The sequence below is a fragment of the Netta rufina genome, assembly GCF_964035555.1.
Source record: "Netta rufina genome assembly, chromosome: 3".
Lineage (NCBI taxonomy): Eukaryota > Metazoa > Chordata > Aves > Anseriformes > Anatidae > Netta > Netta rufina.
In genome coordinates this window covers 54006191-54024701 of record NC_140125.1, presented here as the reverse complement: position 1 = coordinate 54024701, position 18511 = coordinate 54006191, and the positions used below count along the sequence as shown (strand labels likewise).

Genomic DNA, 18511 nt, shown 5'->3' with positions numbered 1-18511 from the left:
ACGCTTTCTCATTTTTGTACATTTCTTCTACAGTAGAGCACAAATGCAGTGGATTTCTTCGTCTTTGTTATTTAAATCTTTCAATATGAAAATTGAGACCTGAGGTCTTGCTAGGAGTTCCATTAGACAGAGCATTTTTTCAGTCAACCACAAGTATAAAATGATGTAATTTAACATCTTCAGAATTGAAGTCTATTTAGGTGATACTGGGAACACACATGTTAGAGGACAGAACAAGAGAATTTTATTCCATCAGCTCCCACACAGGACTAAAACAAAACTGCAATACTAATGCTTTTAGGTACGTGTCACAAAATGCAAATCTCCACCAGTTCATGCCTGCCCTCGAAACTAGGTATTCCAGTGGCGACAGACAAGGTGTTGTCTTCACTCCATGCCATTCCTGATGGCCAGCAAAGGGGGTGCCAACCTGCAACATGTTATTTTCAAGCAACACATGGAGGCAGATTTACAGCTAAAATTATTTTTGAAAGCTGTTCATGATTTTTTAATGAGCTACAGTGCCGTTCTATGTAATTAAGTAGTACTAACTCCATGTAGAAAGAAGCAATTTGTATAGGCTTGTTGTACTTGAAAATTAAAATTCATTCTCCGTAGTACCATTATTTAGATGCAAAGGTTATTCCTGAACAATTACCTGGAAAGAAAATATTTTTCTGTAATAAAATATATTTCCGTTCTAAATAGAATATTACCCTCCTGTAACAAGCTGGTAAGTACTAGTAAGATCCATGGATTAAAATATTCATTTGAATAGAAAAGCATGAAAATTTTCTGTGGCAGGCCACTGGAAGAAGTAGCACTGATGAACACTGAGGAGCAATAGAAAAAGCCTGTAGGGATTTTGTTCATAGTGTAGCCAAACACATTGAATGGCAGGTGAAGCTAATATAAACTAGACAGATCTGATTCATCAGTTGTCTCTGAATCCTATTAACATAGGTTTTATAATTTTTTATAGTTTGGTCGGTGCATGGTGGCACATATTTATGCATATACACACATAAAATGCCCTGGTTTTTTTATTCGATTGCCAGTCTATATACATAAAAAAAAAAAAAAAAAAGGTTGTAAGGACTAGGAAACTAGCAACCTGGAACAATTCACATTCAATTAAAAAAGAAATTAAACGGTGGCTCTCTTTGGCAGACTGTATAACTGGATGTGTAACCCTTACTAACACAACTGGGAGCAGAAATAGTTTTTTGCCTTCTCTCACCTTTTGGACATACCTAGGCTTTTAGAGTTAAAAAGAGAAACCCACATCAAAAGTGAACAGCACACACCATTAGCTCTTTGCCTGAACTGTTTTCTCACATATTTATCTTGTTCCCATTCTTGTACATTCATCTGTCTCCACGAGTGGATGACAAAGTAAATCACAAGCCATCTTTAAGGCTGACAGAGCCAAAGGTCCCAGAAAGAGAACACTTAGCTTTCTGTTCCTTTCCCTGCTTTTTGTGTGTGTGTGTGTGTGTGTGTGTGTGTGGTTGTTTTGTTTTGTTTTTTACCTTGTTTTACCTTGTTCCCCTGAAATGAGGGGAAGGAAGGAGGAGCAAAAACCTACCCAGCAACCTTGGAAGCACTGAGTTTCCTGATGATCACAGTTGCACAACCTAGATGATCAAAAGGAAATAAGCAGGTGGAGAACAAGTAGCTCCCATGTGTCTTTTAACTGACCAAAATCCATTCTCTGAAACAACATTTTCAGAAAATGCCAGAAGCACACGTTCTGCTGACATAAACTTACAAGCTTCCTATGGAGTGTGCAACTATGTTCATGACCGACTGCTACAAAATACACAAAAAGAGAAGGCCAGATGGTTACTATAAGCAGCAACTGGAATTATCTGAATAGTAGAGTACGTATATAGCTGAAAACTACACACACTAAAACTGAAAGCATAAAAACTTGCATTTAGAGCTTGCAGCTTATTAAAACATAACAGAACCGCCTGTCCACTCAACACTGCACTTTCAACACAGCTTTCTCAATAAGGTAAATACATGTAAATGAAATATCCTCCTAATTAAAAAAAAAAAAAAAAAAAAAAAGCATCATGTTTGCTTTCCTTCAGTCCTCAAGTGCCACAGCAGTCTTAAGTGAGAGCTTACACACCACAGCTAGTAAAAGCTACTTCAACTTCAGAGCCTCCTATGGGGTTGCAGGGCTGAACCTAAGAACTCCCTGTCAGCAGCTTCCTCTTTTTGAGCACAAAGGGTGTGTCTCAGATGCCTTTCCTTTGGCTACATGTTGCATGGAGACAGTCATCTGATGGTTTGATAAGAAAGTTCCAAGTTCTTTAAGGTTTCCTTAAGCCAGAAACCATGATGTTAAAGGAGCATCCAGAGTTTACAGGAGGTTAATAGAGACTCTTGCACATATTATTTTGAAGTTAAAGTGTGACATGTAGCCCTTCTACTTCATTCTACATTGGCACTGGTTTCCAGGCTGAGATAAATTAGAAGTTCAGCTCCTGTCCAGTCTAAATAGAAAAAAAAAAAAAAAAAAAAAAATTTCTAAACAGGTGAATATGTAGTAAAATAACCCTCTATCAAGAAACACATACAGAAATCCCTGAGGAATAAGACAAAACTACTAGTTTGGACTGTGGCAGAAGGTAAATTACTTTGGATTACTTTTTATAATATCGTCAACTCTTTAATCTTTCTTCAGTTCCCTAGTAGAGACTGGATTACATCCATCAAGCTTAATCACATTCATCTCCTCAAAGACACTCAGCAGTGCTCCTTCACAGAGGAGTTGCCACTCTCATCAAGCCAGACTGATACACACAGCACAGCTCACGGTCATGTACAGCAGAGCACAGCCTTGGAGATAAAAGGGCTGCCAATTTTCTCAATGCTTTATCATCATTCTGAGGGAGTAAGGCAAGGCATGGGCCATCGTTTTGCTACTTTGTCTTCTTTTTGCTTTATTCCACTTGTTTCATGTTGTACAACCACACGGAATTCTTTGAGGTAGAGAGCTTTGTTTCATCCTGTGGTACAGCATGGCTCCAAAACTAAAGCCACTGCTAGCAAATAGTAACACTGTTTACATTATGTATATGTTATTATATTTATATTACTGTATTGGTGTACATTTTCTTTTTCTTCCATAAACAAAGACAACTGCTTCTGACTCTACAGAAAGAGGGAATATCTCTCAAAACTGATGACATAATAAAATCACAGCTGAAGAAGGACCTTGTTCCTCAGCAATAATCAATGTAAGAAAGCCCTTTACAGATGGAATTGATAAAACCCACATCTGTTTTACAAAGGTAGATTTTAAAATAGCAAGTATTTTAGAGAGGTAAAGATATACATTCAGAATGATTTAAAAGAGGTTTAAAATAAGCCAGGTGCTAAAGTCAATAGGAATTACCGTTCACACGTTTCTGGTTTTAGTGAGATTTATAGAAGCAGTTCTCATGTGCCTTAGCAAATACGAAACTAATCACTGTGACACCACACTAGGAAAGCTGCTATAATTATCACATTCGGGGGAGAAGGGGAGGGAGCATACATGTCTTACTATTTAAGTAAATAGCTTTCCACATTTTGCCAGCATCTATTCACAAGTCTGGTCATTAGTCATTCATATAGCAACTCCATTAACTGGGCATGACTCTACTACAGGGGTAAGATTTACAACGTACCTGTGGGGATTTTGTCACTCCCTGGAAAAAAAATCAGATTTGTAATGTCTTATGAGTACTACATAGTTTATACTGATTACAGTTAAGTGAATAAAATGAATAATGTGCTAAAAGAATAAGAGGCAGTACACAGGAGAAACCTTCATATATTACAATTCAATGAGCAGTCTGGGGTTTAAATGTTTCACCCATTCACATTATGAAATTTGTATCCCTTCCCATTTAGCAGCCATTTACCACCAAATAAGCTTTCACTTCACTTCCAATGCCAAACAGAAGATAAATGTATATTTACAATATTTGAGAGTAATATTTACTTAAACCTTTGGCTGCGTTAGCAATAGACATTATTTAGGGGATGAACAACATAAGGACATCATTGCTATTACGTGGTGTGTTTTTTGTGTTGTTTTTTTTTGTTTTGTTTTTTCATTTTTTACCAGATAACCATTTCCACCATTTTGGAATCTGGCCTGTAATTGGCAAACTTCACTTAATACAGAATTGGCAGAACATTAACAATATTCACTAGATTTATACCTTCCCATACACTTCAAAATCCATCAGCTGTTCAAGTCAGTCACTCCCATTCTGCTTTTATCAGCTTTTCCTTTATTACCAATGTCCTTTCCTGCCACACTTCTAATTTTTACCCTGGCAAACACTGCTACCTCTGCTCCCCCCTCTTTCTCAAAAATATATATATTTTTAAATCTCTACAAAAATAGAAAGCCCTCAAAAAGTAATCACTAACCACTACACTGAATGATCTGCAAGTACAGTCTTTCCTTGCCTCTTGGCCATAGCAGATGGACACTACTCAGGGCAGGGATTTCATCTTCCTGTTTTCACTTAGGCACATTTGGATTGGCAGACCAAAAATAATGACTCACAAACCTTTGTTGGTTCCATTTTTCCTTTGATTCTAAATGGAAAAAAAAAAAAAAAAAAAGAGGTTGAAAACAGTTGATAATAGTTTGTATTCTGAAAACAAAAAAAAAAAAAATCTGAAGCTATTTTTCTTCCTAATGCAACTTTATGCTTACGGGTATATATATGCATAAAAATTGTTCTAATTTCTGAAAATTCAATACATTTTCCCAACACAGCAGCACAGATGATTATTATTTGTTGCAACCAGAATGAAGATGACATCCAATATAAAATACTGAGATGAACATGCAATTGAAAAAATTCAATACAAAATTCATGTCCCTCAGAAATCACAAGGAAATTTTAATCCCAGGACAATGGAGAACAATAGGAATTCATTCGGCATGTGCTCAACAACCAGAAAAGGGAGCTTAAGCACCATGTTTTGATTGTGACTATTCTAACTACAGTTAGAAATGTAATATTAAAAGTCTGTTGTCATCCAGAACCAGATTAGCTTAATGTTCTGACAAAACAATCAAAATATGTTCTAACAAGGCCACTTGTAAAACTTTCTTGTATAAATTGATTTTAAAGGAAAGAAATCTACCTCAGCATTCAGGGGATCATTGAACTTTTATTGTATTTTGCAAAAGAATCTATACTAACTAAAAAAAAAAAAAAATCAGAATATATATGTTTCATAAAACCTGCACAATAAAAAGCTAAATGTCTACAAGTTTCATGAAAATCAGGCAGTTGACAGTTTTCAGAGTCATTAGTGAATGAAGGGAAAGCAGATAACACTTGGCCAGTGCAGAATTAACTTGGCAACAGCAGCCAGCCAGCCAGCATGCACATAGCTTCAGAATAGCCACAGCAGCTAAACACACCCATGAGTGTGAGAAAGGTGAGGCACTTTTAAACAAGTCAGATTTTGTTAAATCACATGAAAACAGACCACAACGAACCAGTCTCTTACAGAAAAAAAAAAAAAAAAAAAAAAGTTAAAAAAATTCATAAATTAACCAGTTTGTATGTATATTTTGGCTAAGCCTACCTTCTTTATCAGTAATACTTTGCACAATTTGCCTGCCATCAGAGATCTCAAAATATTTGCATTAATACTGCTTTATGAATATCAACCTTAAAAGTTGCATGTAATATTAAAGATGTTGGGTTGGGTGGTGGGGGAGTTATATGCCTGTGGAGGGTTTTTTATGCCTTAGCGTAGATCTAAAAACATGCAAAAATAAGTAAAACATTCCCAAAAGCCAAAATAATTAGCAAAGAGATTTTCTAAATTCCTTTCAGGAGGGTATTGCTTAGCCCTACCCCTCTCCCTTTGCAGTAATCATTAAAAAGGTATTACCAAAAGATAAAAATCACTGTCTGGTGTTGTTTATCTACTGAAAGGCTTGAGTAATGGGCCGAGATGAAAGTTGCACAACAATCAAAATTTTAATCTTACCCTCTACTACTACAAGCAGAAGTTAAAGCAGCAACATCTTTCATTTTTCTCTCTGTTAGGAAGAGGTGACTTTGCATCTAAATGTAAACAATAAATTTAGTATGACAAAAGACAGCAGTCTTCTCAAGGCACAAACAAAAGGATCAGTTACTGTAAATATTATTTGATATGTTCTTTTTTGCACTTTACCCTTTGGCAGCAGGGCTAAATTAAGGAATTTAAATCTCCCAAGACACTTTGTATCATTGATTTTCCAAAATGAATAATGTGGAAGAGCTGATGTGTTTAGTGCCAAAATAATAAAAATGGTAATTGCCAAGACAAGAATTAGGAGTAAAATACAACAAAATTAAGTGCTTAGGCAGGGATTTTTGCAGCTCACTTGTTCTACGGGCTTTACTTCATCATTCTTGAATAGTGTTATATGACTTTTGTAAGAGATTTGTTTAAAAGAAAGATTTGAAAACAGACCACCAAGGAATGCCAACACTCTTGCACTTTTCCTACAACGCCTATTGTGTTTTACCTATGTGCAATACAAGCCAGATATTTGTGATATATTTGAGTGTGTGGGCATAAACACAGTTAGGACCAACTGGTGCCCTGGATCGATTTGCCTTTTGTAGCCCACAATTTATAAACACAATTTTCTTGACGTGCTCCTGAGCCTCCGCAGAACTGCTCACAGCCTGCTGACTCCAGGTCAGTGGGACGCGGGACAGAGCTGCTGTCAGTTCCCTAACTAAGCCGTGCTAATGAAAACTCTGCAGCAAGGTTAAAACAAGCATGGTTAATATAACAGCAATCAATCCTGCAACACACAAAACCTCTGTATTTTTTGCTATATAGTGTAATTACACAACTGGCATTCAACTACGAGGGGCATACCAAGCTGTTCGTGCACTACCAAATAGTTTTCCCTTCAGAAAAAAGAAACTGTTACAAATTTTCTTCTCTATCTTCAGCAGAAACGAGCTGGATTCTTCCGAGCAATTTCCTTGGGTGTCTCCTCTAAATTCACATCAAAGCCAGCGAACCGGTTTCAAAGCAGCAAGAAAGGCGAGGAAGAAATTCTTAGATAACCGTAAATTCCTGCTAGATGACAGACCCTCCCTTCTGCAACATTAACGAGGAGAGATTTCGTCCTTGAGTTTGCAAAGATAAGCTCTAACGACCGGCTCGAGTTTGCCGAGGTGGGATTGAAGCACACGCCCACCACCAAGCAAAGTCCTGCAGCTGCAGAAATTGTTAAAATAAAGGTATTAACAAATTTAAAACCGAAAAGATAACCGGTGAGAGCCGTTTCCAGCCAGCCGCCCTCCACAGAAACAGCCAACAGAAAACTCCTGGAGCCCGGGAAAGCTTTTTCCCAAAACTGCTCGGAGCACGGCCGGCAGCCGGTACCTGGGCCCGGTGCTCCTGGCCCTCGGGCCTCTGATGGCGGCCGCCGCGCTGGCTCCGTCCCCAAGGCAACGCGGGCGGGCCCGGCTCGCTGGTATGGAGGCCGCGCATACCATGGGGCCAGTCTCATGTAAATACTGCCTCGCCCCTCTGCTGGGGCTAGTTGCCACTCGGCATGAGCAGTAGTGAAAACACACCCGGCCAGCAGCACAAATGTGAGATCTGAAGATTGAGTTAACGGGAGCAGTGCAGGTGTGTTGACCTTACAGCCACAACCTCTTTTTTTTCCTGTAAACAAGACAGCAGCACGCTGCACCACAAAGCCACCTCCACTGAATCACAGAATCCTTTATGTTGGGAAAGACCTTCAAGATCATCAAGCCCATCCATCTATCTGACCGGAGTCCCACCACAAAACTATGCCCCTAAGCACTGCATCCACACATCTCTTAAATACCGTCAGGGATGGTAACTCCCTTGGCAACCTGCTCCAATGCATAACCACCCTTCTTGTGAAGATATTCTTCCCAATACCCACTCTAAACCTCCCGTTGCACAACTGTACTCTATTTCCTCACATGCTATCACTTGCCACCTGAGAACTGAGAGAAAAAGATCAGCACCCGCCTCACTACAACTTTCTTTCAGGCAGTTGCAGAGAGCAATGAGGTCTCCCCTGAGCCTCCTCTTCTCCAGACCAAGCAACCCCAGTTCCTTCAGCAGCTCCTCACAGGACTTGTGCTCCAGGCCCTTCACCAGCTTCATAGCCCTGCTCTGGACACGCTCCAGGGCCTCGATGTCCTTGTAGTGAGGAGCCCAAAGCTGAACACAGTGCTCAAGGTGCAGCCTCACCAGAGGTGCATACAAGGGGACGATTACCTCCCTGGTCCTGCTGGCTACACTATTCCTGATACAAGCCAGGCTGCTGTTGGCCTTCTTGGCACATGGTCAGAAGCCTGTTGACCAGCACCCTCAGGTCCTTTTCTGCCAGACTAGAGGGCCAAGCCTCATGCCCAGAACTGCAGCAACAGTGATTGGGAGGTGGAGAACACAAGATGTCCACTGATTTGGGAAATGCCTGGAAGTGACCCGTCTTTTTGAAGGGATGTTCACAGAAGCTTTTTTCCACTTCAAATACTCCGAACAAGAGCACTTCACAGATCTGAGAAAATTACCTTTTTTTCCTCAAGAAATCAAGGTGGAGGCCCACGGAGCAAATGACACCATGCTCTTGCTCAGGCGGTTTCCCTCTCTTCTTCTTCAAGAGACTGGGAAATGAGCAGTCCACACAGCACAGGGAGAACAGGCTGCCTTCATTAGAGCAAAAATAACACTAGCAGACAGGGGAGGCCTCCTCTTCATGTCCCTTCCAAATAAAGTAGGTAAACATGGGAACAGAGGAACTGCAGCTAGCCTTAAGAAAAGGGAAGGAAAAGCGGAAGGGAAAAAAGGAAGGAAAAGAAACCTTCAGATGTGCAGGCATATTGGTGCTGTATATCACTTACTTTGGAGCCTGTCACACACACCTGCAAGGAACAGTGCCATCGTATGTGATTTCTATACTCAAATCAGAAAGTATGACAGCTTTTCTTCTGTTTCTATGAATACTGATGTATTTGTGTTTCCCAGAGAATAAAATTGAAAAGCTAAGGCTAGTACTGTTTTATTATTATGTATTAAGAATACGTCTGAGTGATCAATTCATTATTTAGAGACTGCCACACTCAGGCTGCAAGCTCAATATAATAAAAAAAAAAATGTGCTAAGGACTGTTTGCTGTTATCTAAATGTGCATGTCCACACTACCTTTTTTCCTTCTCCCCTCTGTGCACCTGATGCTATTTCACTGTTTCTGCCAGTAACAGAGAATCTCCCTCCCCTCCTCCATGCCCAGGAGTGCCAATGTAGACACCATATTTTAAAATGCGACATTGCTTGAAGCACAGAGCTAGGTGATGCCATACCTCAAATAGAACCTGCCATGTGGAGCAATGTGCGCTAAACTGATTAAAGGAGGAAAAAAAAAAAAGATTAACTGGGACAAAGTAAAGCTGGGAATAGAGCAGGGGAAACAGAGCTGAGAGTGGCATGAGCCATGCTGTGGCTCTGTCTGGGCAGCACAGAGCGGAGGGAGCCTTAAGTCTCCACCTCAGCCTGGGAAAAGCCACAGTGACCATCAGTAGCCGAGATGACAACTGCTCCCTCTGATGTGTTTCACTTCCTCCTTACTGTCTCCGAAACAGAGAGCAGCTTTTACTAACAGGATGCATGGAAGGCCTCAGCGCAGGATTGGGTACGCGCTGCAGCCAGCACGAGGGAACAGCAGGACCTCACTGGGGTCAGCAACTGCTGGAAAGCACAGGCGGCCGTGGGTCAGTCTCGCCCCGTGCTCCAGCAGTGCAGGACTCACTGTACTGGCTCAAAGGTGCTACAGCCACATGGTGCAAAGTGCTGAGCCCACAGGAACTCGTTCTGCACTTCAAAATATTCAATATATTTGACAGGTTAAATTTGTATTGATCGTCTTGCATAAACACCAGCATATATTTGGTGTAAGTTTTAACATCTTTCCTGAAATCAAAAATCTCTAGTTCAGCATCTTGACAGCAGCCCAAACTGTCCCACTACCAGAGCAGTGTGCAGATGCATGATTAAATGACTGTGAAACCTTGTCCTAATGCTAAGTACATGCTTGAGCGCATTTCCTCATCACTAATCCTGCAGTGCCACAGCTGGTTCAAGAGCCAAACTTCAGCTACTTCTATGCCCTTTGTGATACTGAGAGAATGTTTATAAAACTGCACCTTAGAGTAGGGCTACAAAATTATTCACCTTTAAAAAAACAAATGCTGAACTGTAGCAAGAGTAACAAGAGGGGCAAGAAAAAGAGGATGAAGAAAAGCAGAAATTTCGTTTAACACTGGAAAAGAATGTGGTAGTTTGAGGGAGTACAGTACTTCAAGACATTCAACCACGAAACATATCTTAGTACAGCATGATAACACTAAAAATGTTTTAGGCTTGTTTGCTAAATACTACAGGTAGAGCTCTTAAAAGGATTCAAGTGTTTCTTTTTCTTTAACAGTGAGGACATAAAAACTTAGGAAAGATTAATTCTGAATTTTTAGTTAAAAATCATTTCAAGGAATCTTTTACGTGAATGGAATTCTTCATGTTGTGTTACAGAAATTACAGGGAGAGCCTCAGCCTGAGAAAATAACCATACAGAATCTCTTGAACTCATGTACCTACTAAAGTTGCTCTACTCTCTAAATAGAAAGTTTTGTTGATTTAGTAATTCTATTCACAGATCATCTTTTAAAAATACATCATAATAACTGATTAAAAGATTGAATCAAAATATTTTAGTTTTGAAAGATGCATTTTTGATTAATACTGTATAGAAATAAGTGGTTTTGACCTCAAGCCACTGACATCAATACCACATTGAGAAGGTAACATGACTTGAATACATATACACATTTCAGACACTCATGTACAGGCAACTATAGCTGAAGTAGAAAAGACTATTATGCTAGCAACATTAAAAAGGAAAATGAACTGTTATTTCCCCAAAAGAGTATCAGGGTACATTTAATCTCTAGGACCTAATGGTCTTCAAATTCAGCTGGAATAACTGAAACAGTCACATTTTTACAAATATTGGGCACATAAGTCATGGGCATGACATACCAAGGTTCATGCTTGCCTTCCCAAAGGTATCAGCTCCAGAAGCGCAGTGTGCCCCAACACCAAGCTGCACTGTCCCCCTCACGTCACACACACCCCCAAGATCACCAGATCACCAGTATCACATCCTGTGGCACAGAAGTTTTCTTGGAATGCCTTATCTTCAACTTACCTACTTCAAAAAATAATCAAGAAATGAAGACAGGACTTACTTCCATTTCTCTTTTGTCAGTTGACGCAGAAATCACAGCTAGTGGCAGACAATGTGATGTAGAGAGCAAATACTTGAAAGTATGACTCTTATTAAAGGAAGATACTGCCTCTCTGGAGGCAATTTCATACTACATTTACAGACTTGAAGGTGAAAAAGGTATTAATACAACTATAAAGAAAAATTAGACTCATGGGAAAAGGAGACAATAACACAAACTAAGAGGATTATGGGCGTATGTCTGTGTGTGTCAGTTGTGTCTGATACCAGTTACTATCGGAAATCTGACAGTGGACAAGCTTGAAGATTAACTAACCTGATAAAGACTAGTTGTTCCTCTGCCTAAACAAAATGGCAGTGCTTTTTTTTTTGTGAAATACTGAGTTTAACTGTCCTCAGCCCATGTGAACCTGCACAACTCAGCTAAACCCATGGAGGCATTGTGTGGGATCATTAAACCCCCTAACATGCACCTTGATATATCTTACTTTAGTCTGCTCAGTTCCAAATCTTTGACGCCGTAAAAGACTTGGAAAAAATAGGTAGGATCCCAAGAAAGAACAAAAAAATCCTACAAGCACGGAAATGTCTTCACTTTTTCTTTTTTTTTTTTTTTTTTTTGAAAATTCACATTTCAAAATTCAAAAAAAAAAAATCACATTTCAAACATAAGCTTTAAAAATTATGACCATTTAGTTTACTGAAAAGTGATAAAAGCAGCATATAAACACTGAATGTTTATTCATTTTATATGATCATAATGACATCTTTCCCAATGGAAGTGGAAGAGGGAAAAAAAAAAAAAAAAAAAAGACCCCAAACCAAAAAAATAATCATAGAATGATTAAGGTTGGAAGAGACCTTAAGATCACCTGGTCCAACCATCACCTTACCACCAATGCCATCCACTAAACCATGTCCCTAAGCACCAGGTCCAATCTTTCCTTCAAACCCAGGATGTCCAATCACCCCCCAGGATGGTGACTCCACTGCTTCCCTGGGTAACCCATTCCAAAGCCTGACACATAAATAAACCCCCTCCTCACAATTTATCTTTGGAATTCATAACTATGAAGCTGAGCCAGAACCTGGATTAATTTGTCTACATGTATTTATGACATAAATGTACTCCATTTATTTTCACAACCAAGAAATATAAACTGCCCATGGTGTAGGAAGAACTTCTGCACTCTGTTTGCTGCCATATTGTAAAGAAATAAAAGAAACATTTTAAACAACAGATTTTCACAGTTTTATTCTTAAACTCCTTAAGTAAGTCAGAGGTGATTTTCAACTTATATTTTTGCCTTAAATGAAAATAATTCTATACTTTTTCTCTGTATTTTAGATAAACAAAAGGCCTCTAAGCAAACAAAACATTTCACGAAAACTAGCAATTCTGTATAAAATTCCACTTTGGAATTATTATTTTATATACAGTTTAATTTTTTAGAATGAAAACATTTAATAGTGGTACACCCTGGGCAACAGAGTGAACATTTTCCTATGCTGACAGAGTACTAGAGATAAATATGCTTCACATCAAAGAACAAATTAAGTAGTTCAACCATGAATGCAAATACACTATGAACTTTAAAGCAACTATTTCAACAGCAACAGTTAAGTTTTATGGAACATTAGTAGTGCATGTAAAACAAAGTGGTTTAGAAATATTTTAGTTACACCGAGCCAAACAGTTAAGTATTTCCATTTTTGCTGAGAACATATGGAGCACCTATTGGTTTGGGAAATGATCCTCATAACAATTACACCAGTTGCACTAGGCTTAGTAAGTAGCTGTCACATGTATTTCGACAGATTCTCAATGCTTTTTAGGGTTTTGAAATTAACAAGAATATCGGTATTGTAACAAGGTAAAAAGTTTGAGACATGGCAGTGTTAGGGAAAAAAATGTTGGTACTCTTGCATCTATTTCTTTCAAAACCTCACAGAATAAATAAGCTTTCAATATTCTTCAGTATTCTTTTCATTATTCTTCAATCAGTTTCCAGTCATACCATCAACTTATTTTCTAGATCAGTTTATTTTATAACAGCTCATCTTACAGCCTCAAATACATACAGACTTATTGTACATATCTTAACGTAACAAATTATGAAGTACTTGGTTTTTGTACTAGCTTTTGCTGTGCCAGTGACCCTACTTCTCCCATTGTTTCATCACAGACGGAAGTCATTGTTATCTCTCAAGAACTGATTTACAAATACAGTTCCTCAAGAGGTAGCACACACACACAAAAAAATGTGTCAAAAGACATTGGTCTGTGGTGGTCCTTGGAATTACTGCAAATGCCCTTATTTCTGCTATAAAGACTCAAATGGCACATGAAAGGAAAACCTCAAGAATTTGGGTATACGAATCAGTAGCTCCTGGGGTATGTTGTAGAAGCATTTTGGGCAATTAGTTATAACTGATGTACAGAAGCAACTTTCCTGGACAATCAAGAAAATAATTATACTATAACATATGCTATTATTATAACATATGCTTTATGCTGTCTAATAACAGTACATTCCACCTGAACGAAGTAGGCACAGGCTTCCCTTTCATGAAGTTGCACTTATACAAGTAGTTAATGCTGAATACCTAGGAAAGCACTTCCTAAACAGATACACTATTTTCAACTAACCTATAGCTAACCCAAAAGCAGAGCACAGCACCTCACCAGAGCACCAGTCCTGCTCCTACCTTGTAGCACGGGAGAATACAACACCGGCATTTCAGCATCGCTTCTTTTCTTTATGGGAAATCTGAATTTTACTTTTTGTAAACTTTTTGTAACAGCCAACCAACAAATGGAAAAGTGTAATGCATATTCCATCCTGTCTGAAAATGACACTTTGCAGTTACAGCTATAGAAGCCAAGCAATCAGGTATCTGGAAGTTATGTATGTGTATTCTTGATGTAATTAGGTCGCCACGCTAATAATTACAAAACTTTCCTTTGTGAGGGGTAAAAGACATGCTGACTTAATAGACTGCAAAATGAGTTACAACTTTCAAACCTCTCCAGCAGTTTAAGTGAGCACCTCAAAAATAATCCATCCAGAGAAGATCAGGTTCTTTCTGCTAATTATTTTGCTTCCTTGGACTAGGCAGGAAGTTTTCAATGCACCTATTCCACAACATCCACCTCTCTGCTCTTGACCCAAAGCTGTTGCTTCAAAGTGCATTTGAAACAAGTTAACAGCATTTTCAAAGATGAGAAACTGGGGCTCCAGTGCCCAGACTCATCACATCATTTATGTATTTGATCAAAGCACCACAGCTGGAGCCTCCCTGAGCTCTCTCCAGACAGAGACAGGCCATCTGACCTTTAGCTCTCAATTGGATTTCTAACTTACAGTTATTCAAATGGTTTGGGACGGACGTGAATTCATCCTTTAGATGTAGTAAACCAGAGATACAAAGGAAATGACTAAGTTCAGGTCCCAAAACTAGAATCCCACCAGTATTTAGCATTGTATTGCCTCCTGAAATTCCTAGCATCTTAGTTTTTGACTATTTGACCTTGCAACTTTAAAATATGAATATACTTTCAGAAGTGAAAAGAAAGAACAACACGAACACAAATAACTGAAGTCATCAGCAACTGGAGCACGTTTATCCATTATATTGATCTTTATTATAGGAACACAGTATCTCATAGCACCAGCTGATTCTCTGCATGTCAGAATGGGAAACGAGACATTTTTTCCAGTGATTTCACTGACCAGAAGGGATTCCAGCTTCATTTTCAAAAGCTAAAATAGCTTTAGACCTACCAAAGTTTACTCTTGTCTTAGGTTAACCATTAAGTGCAGAAGTCGCTTTTAGTTCACCTTCCACCATCCAGCCATTCTAATTCCTTTGTCAGAGCACACGTTTCTTCAGTTCCAGAATGCAGCCAAGCAAGGCCACTACAGTGCCCTCCTTTTTGTTGTGTAAGATTTCACTGTATCTATAAAATAGAAGATGAAGTTTCTCTACCTGTGGGCTACTCCTGTTCTCTATAACATAACAACCTCGTTTACCAGCAGCAAGTTCTACTCATTTTAGCAGCTCCAGACAGCAGCATAGACAGAAAGACACATGCTATGGGAAATTTTGCTGTTTTCTAACTAACCTGCAGTTATCGCTGCCATCGCAGCCCTCTAAAAAGGCCCTATTTCAAACAACTAAAATAAGACAATAGAATCTATTTTTAATTTTTCCTTTAGAAACAGATATTGCATTTTCCCTTTCATGTCACTCTGGAAAAAAAAAAATCACTAAAATATTCCAAATTTTCCCCCAACTTCTGAGTGAGGTAAACTGAGACTGGGTTGGAGGAAAAGAAAATGGGACACAACTCTAATTAGCAGCAACCTATATGGCATGTGTATCTTTAGTATATATTGTACTTCTCAGTGCAACTGGGGTTATATTTCCCCCATAAAAAATGTGGCATCCTTCTTAAAAAAATACAAAGCACTATATTTGACAATAAGAATGTCGACAATTGAAAGAGGCAGCAATGCTTGAACCACCAACACTGGTGGTGGACAGGCCACCTTCAGTTCAAGTTTTTATTAAATCTAAAATCCAGTTAGCAAGGTAACTGTGTTTTGTTGTTGTTGTTTTTGGTAGAGATTCTTAGATAAATAAAACCTTCCCCACTCTTAAAATGGAATTGTCCATTTTCCTACTACCAGATGGGATAACTCCCCTCTTCCAAGCAAAATGGTTAGCAACATCCACTTCTATTTTAAAAATCAAAACTTAAGTTTAATTTTCAAATTTAGATTCAACATTTACCAGATATCACCCCAAAACTCTTCTCTTAATGTACTGCTATTTTCAAATAAGACAACCATTTTAAAAACAATGAAAGTACTTTGTCAATTGACACAAGCAGCACATAAAAAACAATTTATGTAAAAAGTAGAAGTAAACTCTTTCAGGCAGTTTTAAAATATGTTCCTGCAATGACCATATGCAAAATAATTCATTTGTGCTTTTGCTAAAACATTAGCTTTCATGCAATTCATGGCACATGGAGAACAAAATATCCTGAAGTGAGTAAATACATGCAAAGATGCAGTTGAGAAAACTGTTTCCAAAGCAGATTTTTCACTTGTTAGGCATAAACCCTCATACTCAATGATGAAGAAAAAAATTACGGACAACCAAATGTTCACCTTAAACATCTTCTGCTGACATTGGACAATAGGAACACAAAATATGTTGAAATGCAGTGATTTATGTAAACTGTGAACTTTTACAGAACACCAAAAAGTCTTTTGTGGAACAACAACAACAAATTGTTTGGAAGAAAAAGTGCAAACAAGAACAAAAATTTGCTGAAGCCAAGCATAGAACAGAGAAAGTTAAACTTTTTAACAAAGTTAAAACTTTGACTAAATCTATCTGCCAGAATATTAGGAACTGGAGTCAGAGAGCAGGATCAAACTGAACCACCCCATATTTCCCATTTATCATCCACTCAGGTTCAGAAGCCTGAATTTGTTCAGCTTGTCCAGGTTTCAGGCCAACCTGCGTGTCAGATTTCAGTGTTCTCAAACTACAGAGAGGTGCAGGATGAAACTTGTTCAAGGCCTGATGAAAAGGAACAGTGTGCTCCCATTTTCTATCTCCTGTTAATTTTCTATAGTTTAGATCGCCTTTAAAAAGAAGCAAGTTTGACTTCTGTAGATCAGCATACAAATCAGGAGCAACCTCAGCCATACTGGAAAAATCATGTGGCAAAGTCCAAAACATGTGATCATGGTAAACCCAAACGCCCTTTTTCAAATTGCCCTCCCAGTTAATCCCACATCTAGACATCCACATATGATTAGCTGCCTGAAGCTGTTTTATAGTCCAGTTAAAATCATTCTTTGTGGTATCTGACACATACCATGGAATACTTTTTCCATGGAAGTGGACTTCATCAGCTAGCTTTGATAATAACAGGAAGTCAGCTAACACAAAATCACTTACAAGTTCAAATCCAGCATTATCCAGGATTATATCAACTCTAACTTTACATTTATCTGTTTTTCTATTTTTGGCATTTTTAAGTAGTGACCAAAGCTTTTCCATATCATTCACTAAGACAAAAGGTACCATATCTTCCAGGCATTGTAGAGGACTAGATTTCTGAGAGCTGTCCTCACCAGCTGAAAAAGAAAGGTCACACTTATTGCCCCACAATGACACCTAGAATGAGGAAGAAACAAAAACATTTGGTAAGTTTCATTGTAGCTACATTCTAAACTTTGCAAGTACTTAAAGATTTTTGTTTATTTCTTTTTTAGGGACACGAAGGCTCTGACTCCACATTTTCCTCCAAGCTTTAATAGAAATCAACTTCTTGTGCAAATATCTCAACACAGAAAAAAAAAAAAAAAAATCTTGGAAGGAACCAAACAAGGCTCTGCATTTATGTAGGCATCAGAAACATGCATCAGAACTGACAAAGATGGAAGATTCAGAATAATGTAAACACACTGATTGGAAAGCTTTATAAATTGTGTTCTCCACACTATAACTCCAGAAAACATCAGTGGGAATAAAAAAAAAAAAAAAAACAGTAATAAAACATGATTGATTTATTACATGAAGACAAATAAGAACTAGAACTAGTACTCATTTACGAAAACATAAAAGTGTTTTAAGTACACTCTAATGAGCTTCTAATAGTTTTGTCATATAGTTCATGTGCACTGCTGCCAGTGAACGAACTTACCATAATCCTGTGATATTCTGTATTCTATCCAAAGGCATTTTTTTTCCGAGAACAATGCAGTTATAAACTTTTAAACCACTTCTGGCCCAAACTGACATCTAGCTTATTTCCAAAAGTCTAAAGCTTTTAAAGTGTCAGTAAAATTAACTGTTTTAAAATTCTATAGTTAAACAACAAAAAGGCCCTCTGGAACTCAACATAACATTTATTTTAGAGATACTGTTTCCTGAGAGAGAATAAGCTGGGTTTTCAAATACACAATGAAGACCAGCAGTATAAGGAAAACATCAAACAAATACTTCCAGTGTAGTGATATAGTATGGCCATCAGGATTTCATCACACCCTTACAAACAAAAAAACAAAAAAGAACAAAAAAGCTTCTTTTTTTAAAACAAACAAACAAACAAAAAAATCTCAATGAAATTCAGATTCTTTATACCCTCAAGGT

General features: G+C 38.1%; 2 protein-coding genes across 2 annotated transcripts in view; both read right to left on the bottom strand.

The window, feature by feature from the left end:
• Positions 1 to 7542, bottom strand: part of CCDC170 (coiled-coil domain containing 170) — a gene marked incomplete at both ends in the record, with an annotated part of 43695 nt that extends 36153 nt beyond the window's left edge. The window contains 1 exon segment of the mRNA XM_084284424.1: positions 7435 to 7542. Within this exon segment, the coding sequence (XP_084140550.1) occupies positions 7435 to 7542 (108 nt within the window).
• Positions 7543 to 12673: 5131 nt separating this feature from the next.
• Positions 12674 to 18511, bottom strand: part of ARMT1 (acidic residue methyltransferase 1) — a 9515-nt gene continuing 3677 nt past the window's right edge. Inside the window, exon 5 of the mRNA XM_084284935.1 lies at positions 12674 to 17533. Coding sequence (XP_084141061.1) covers positions 16766 to 17533 — 768 coding nt within the window. The 3' untranslated portion in view covers positions 12674 to 16765. The remainder of the gene's footprint in view (positions 17534 to 18511) is intronic.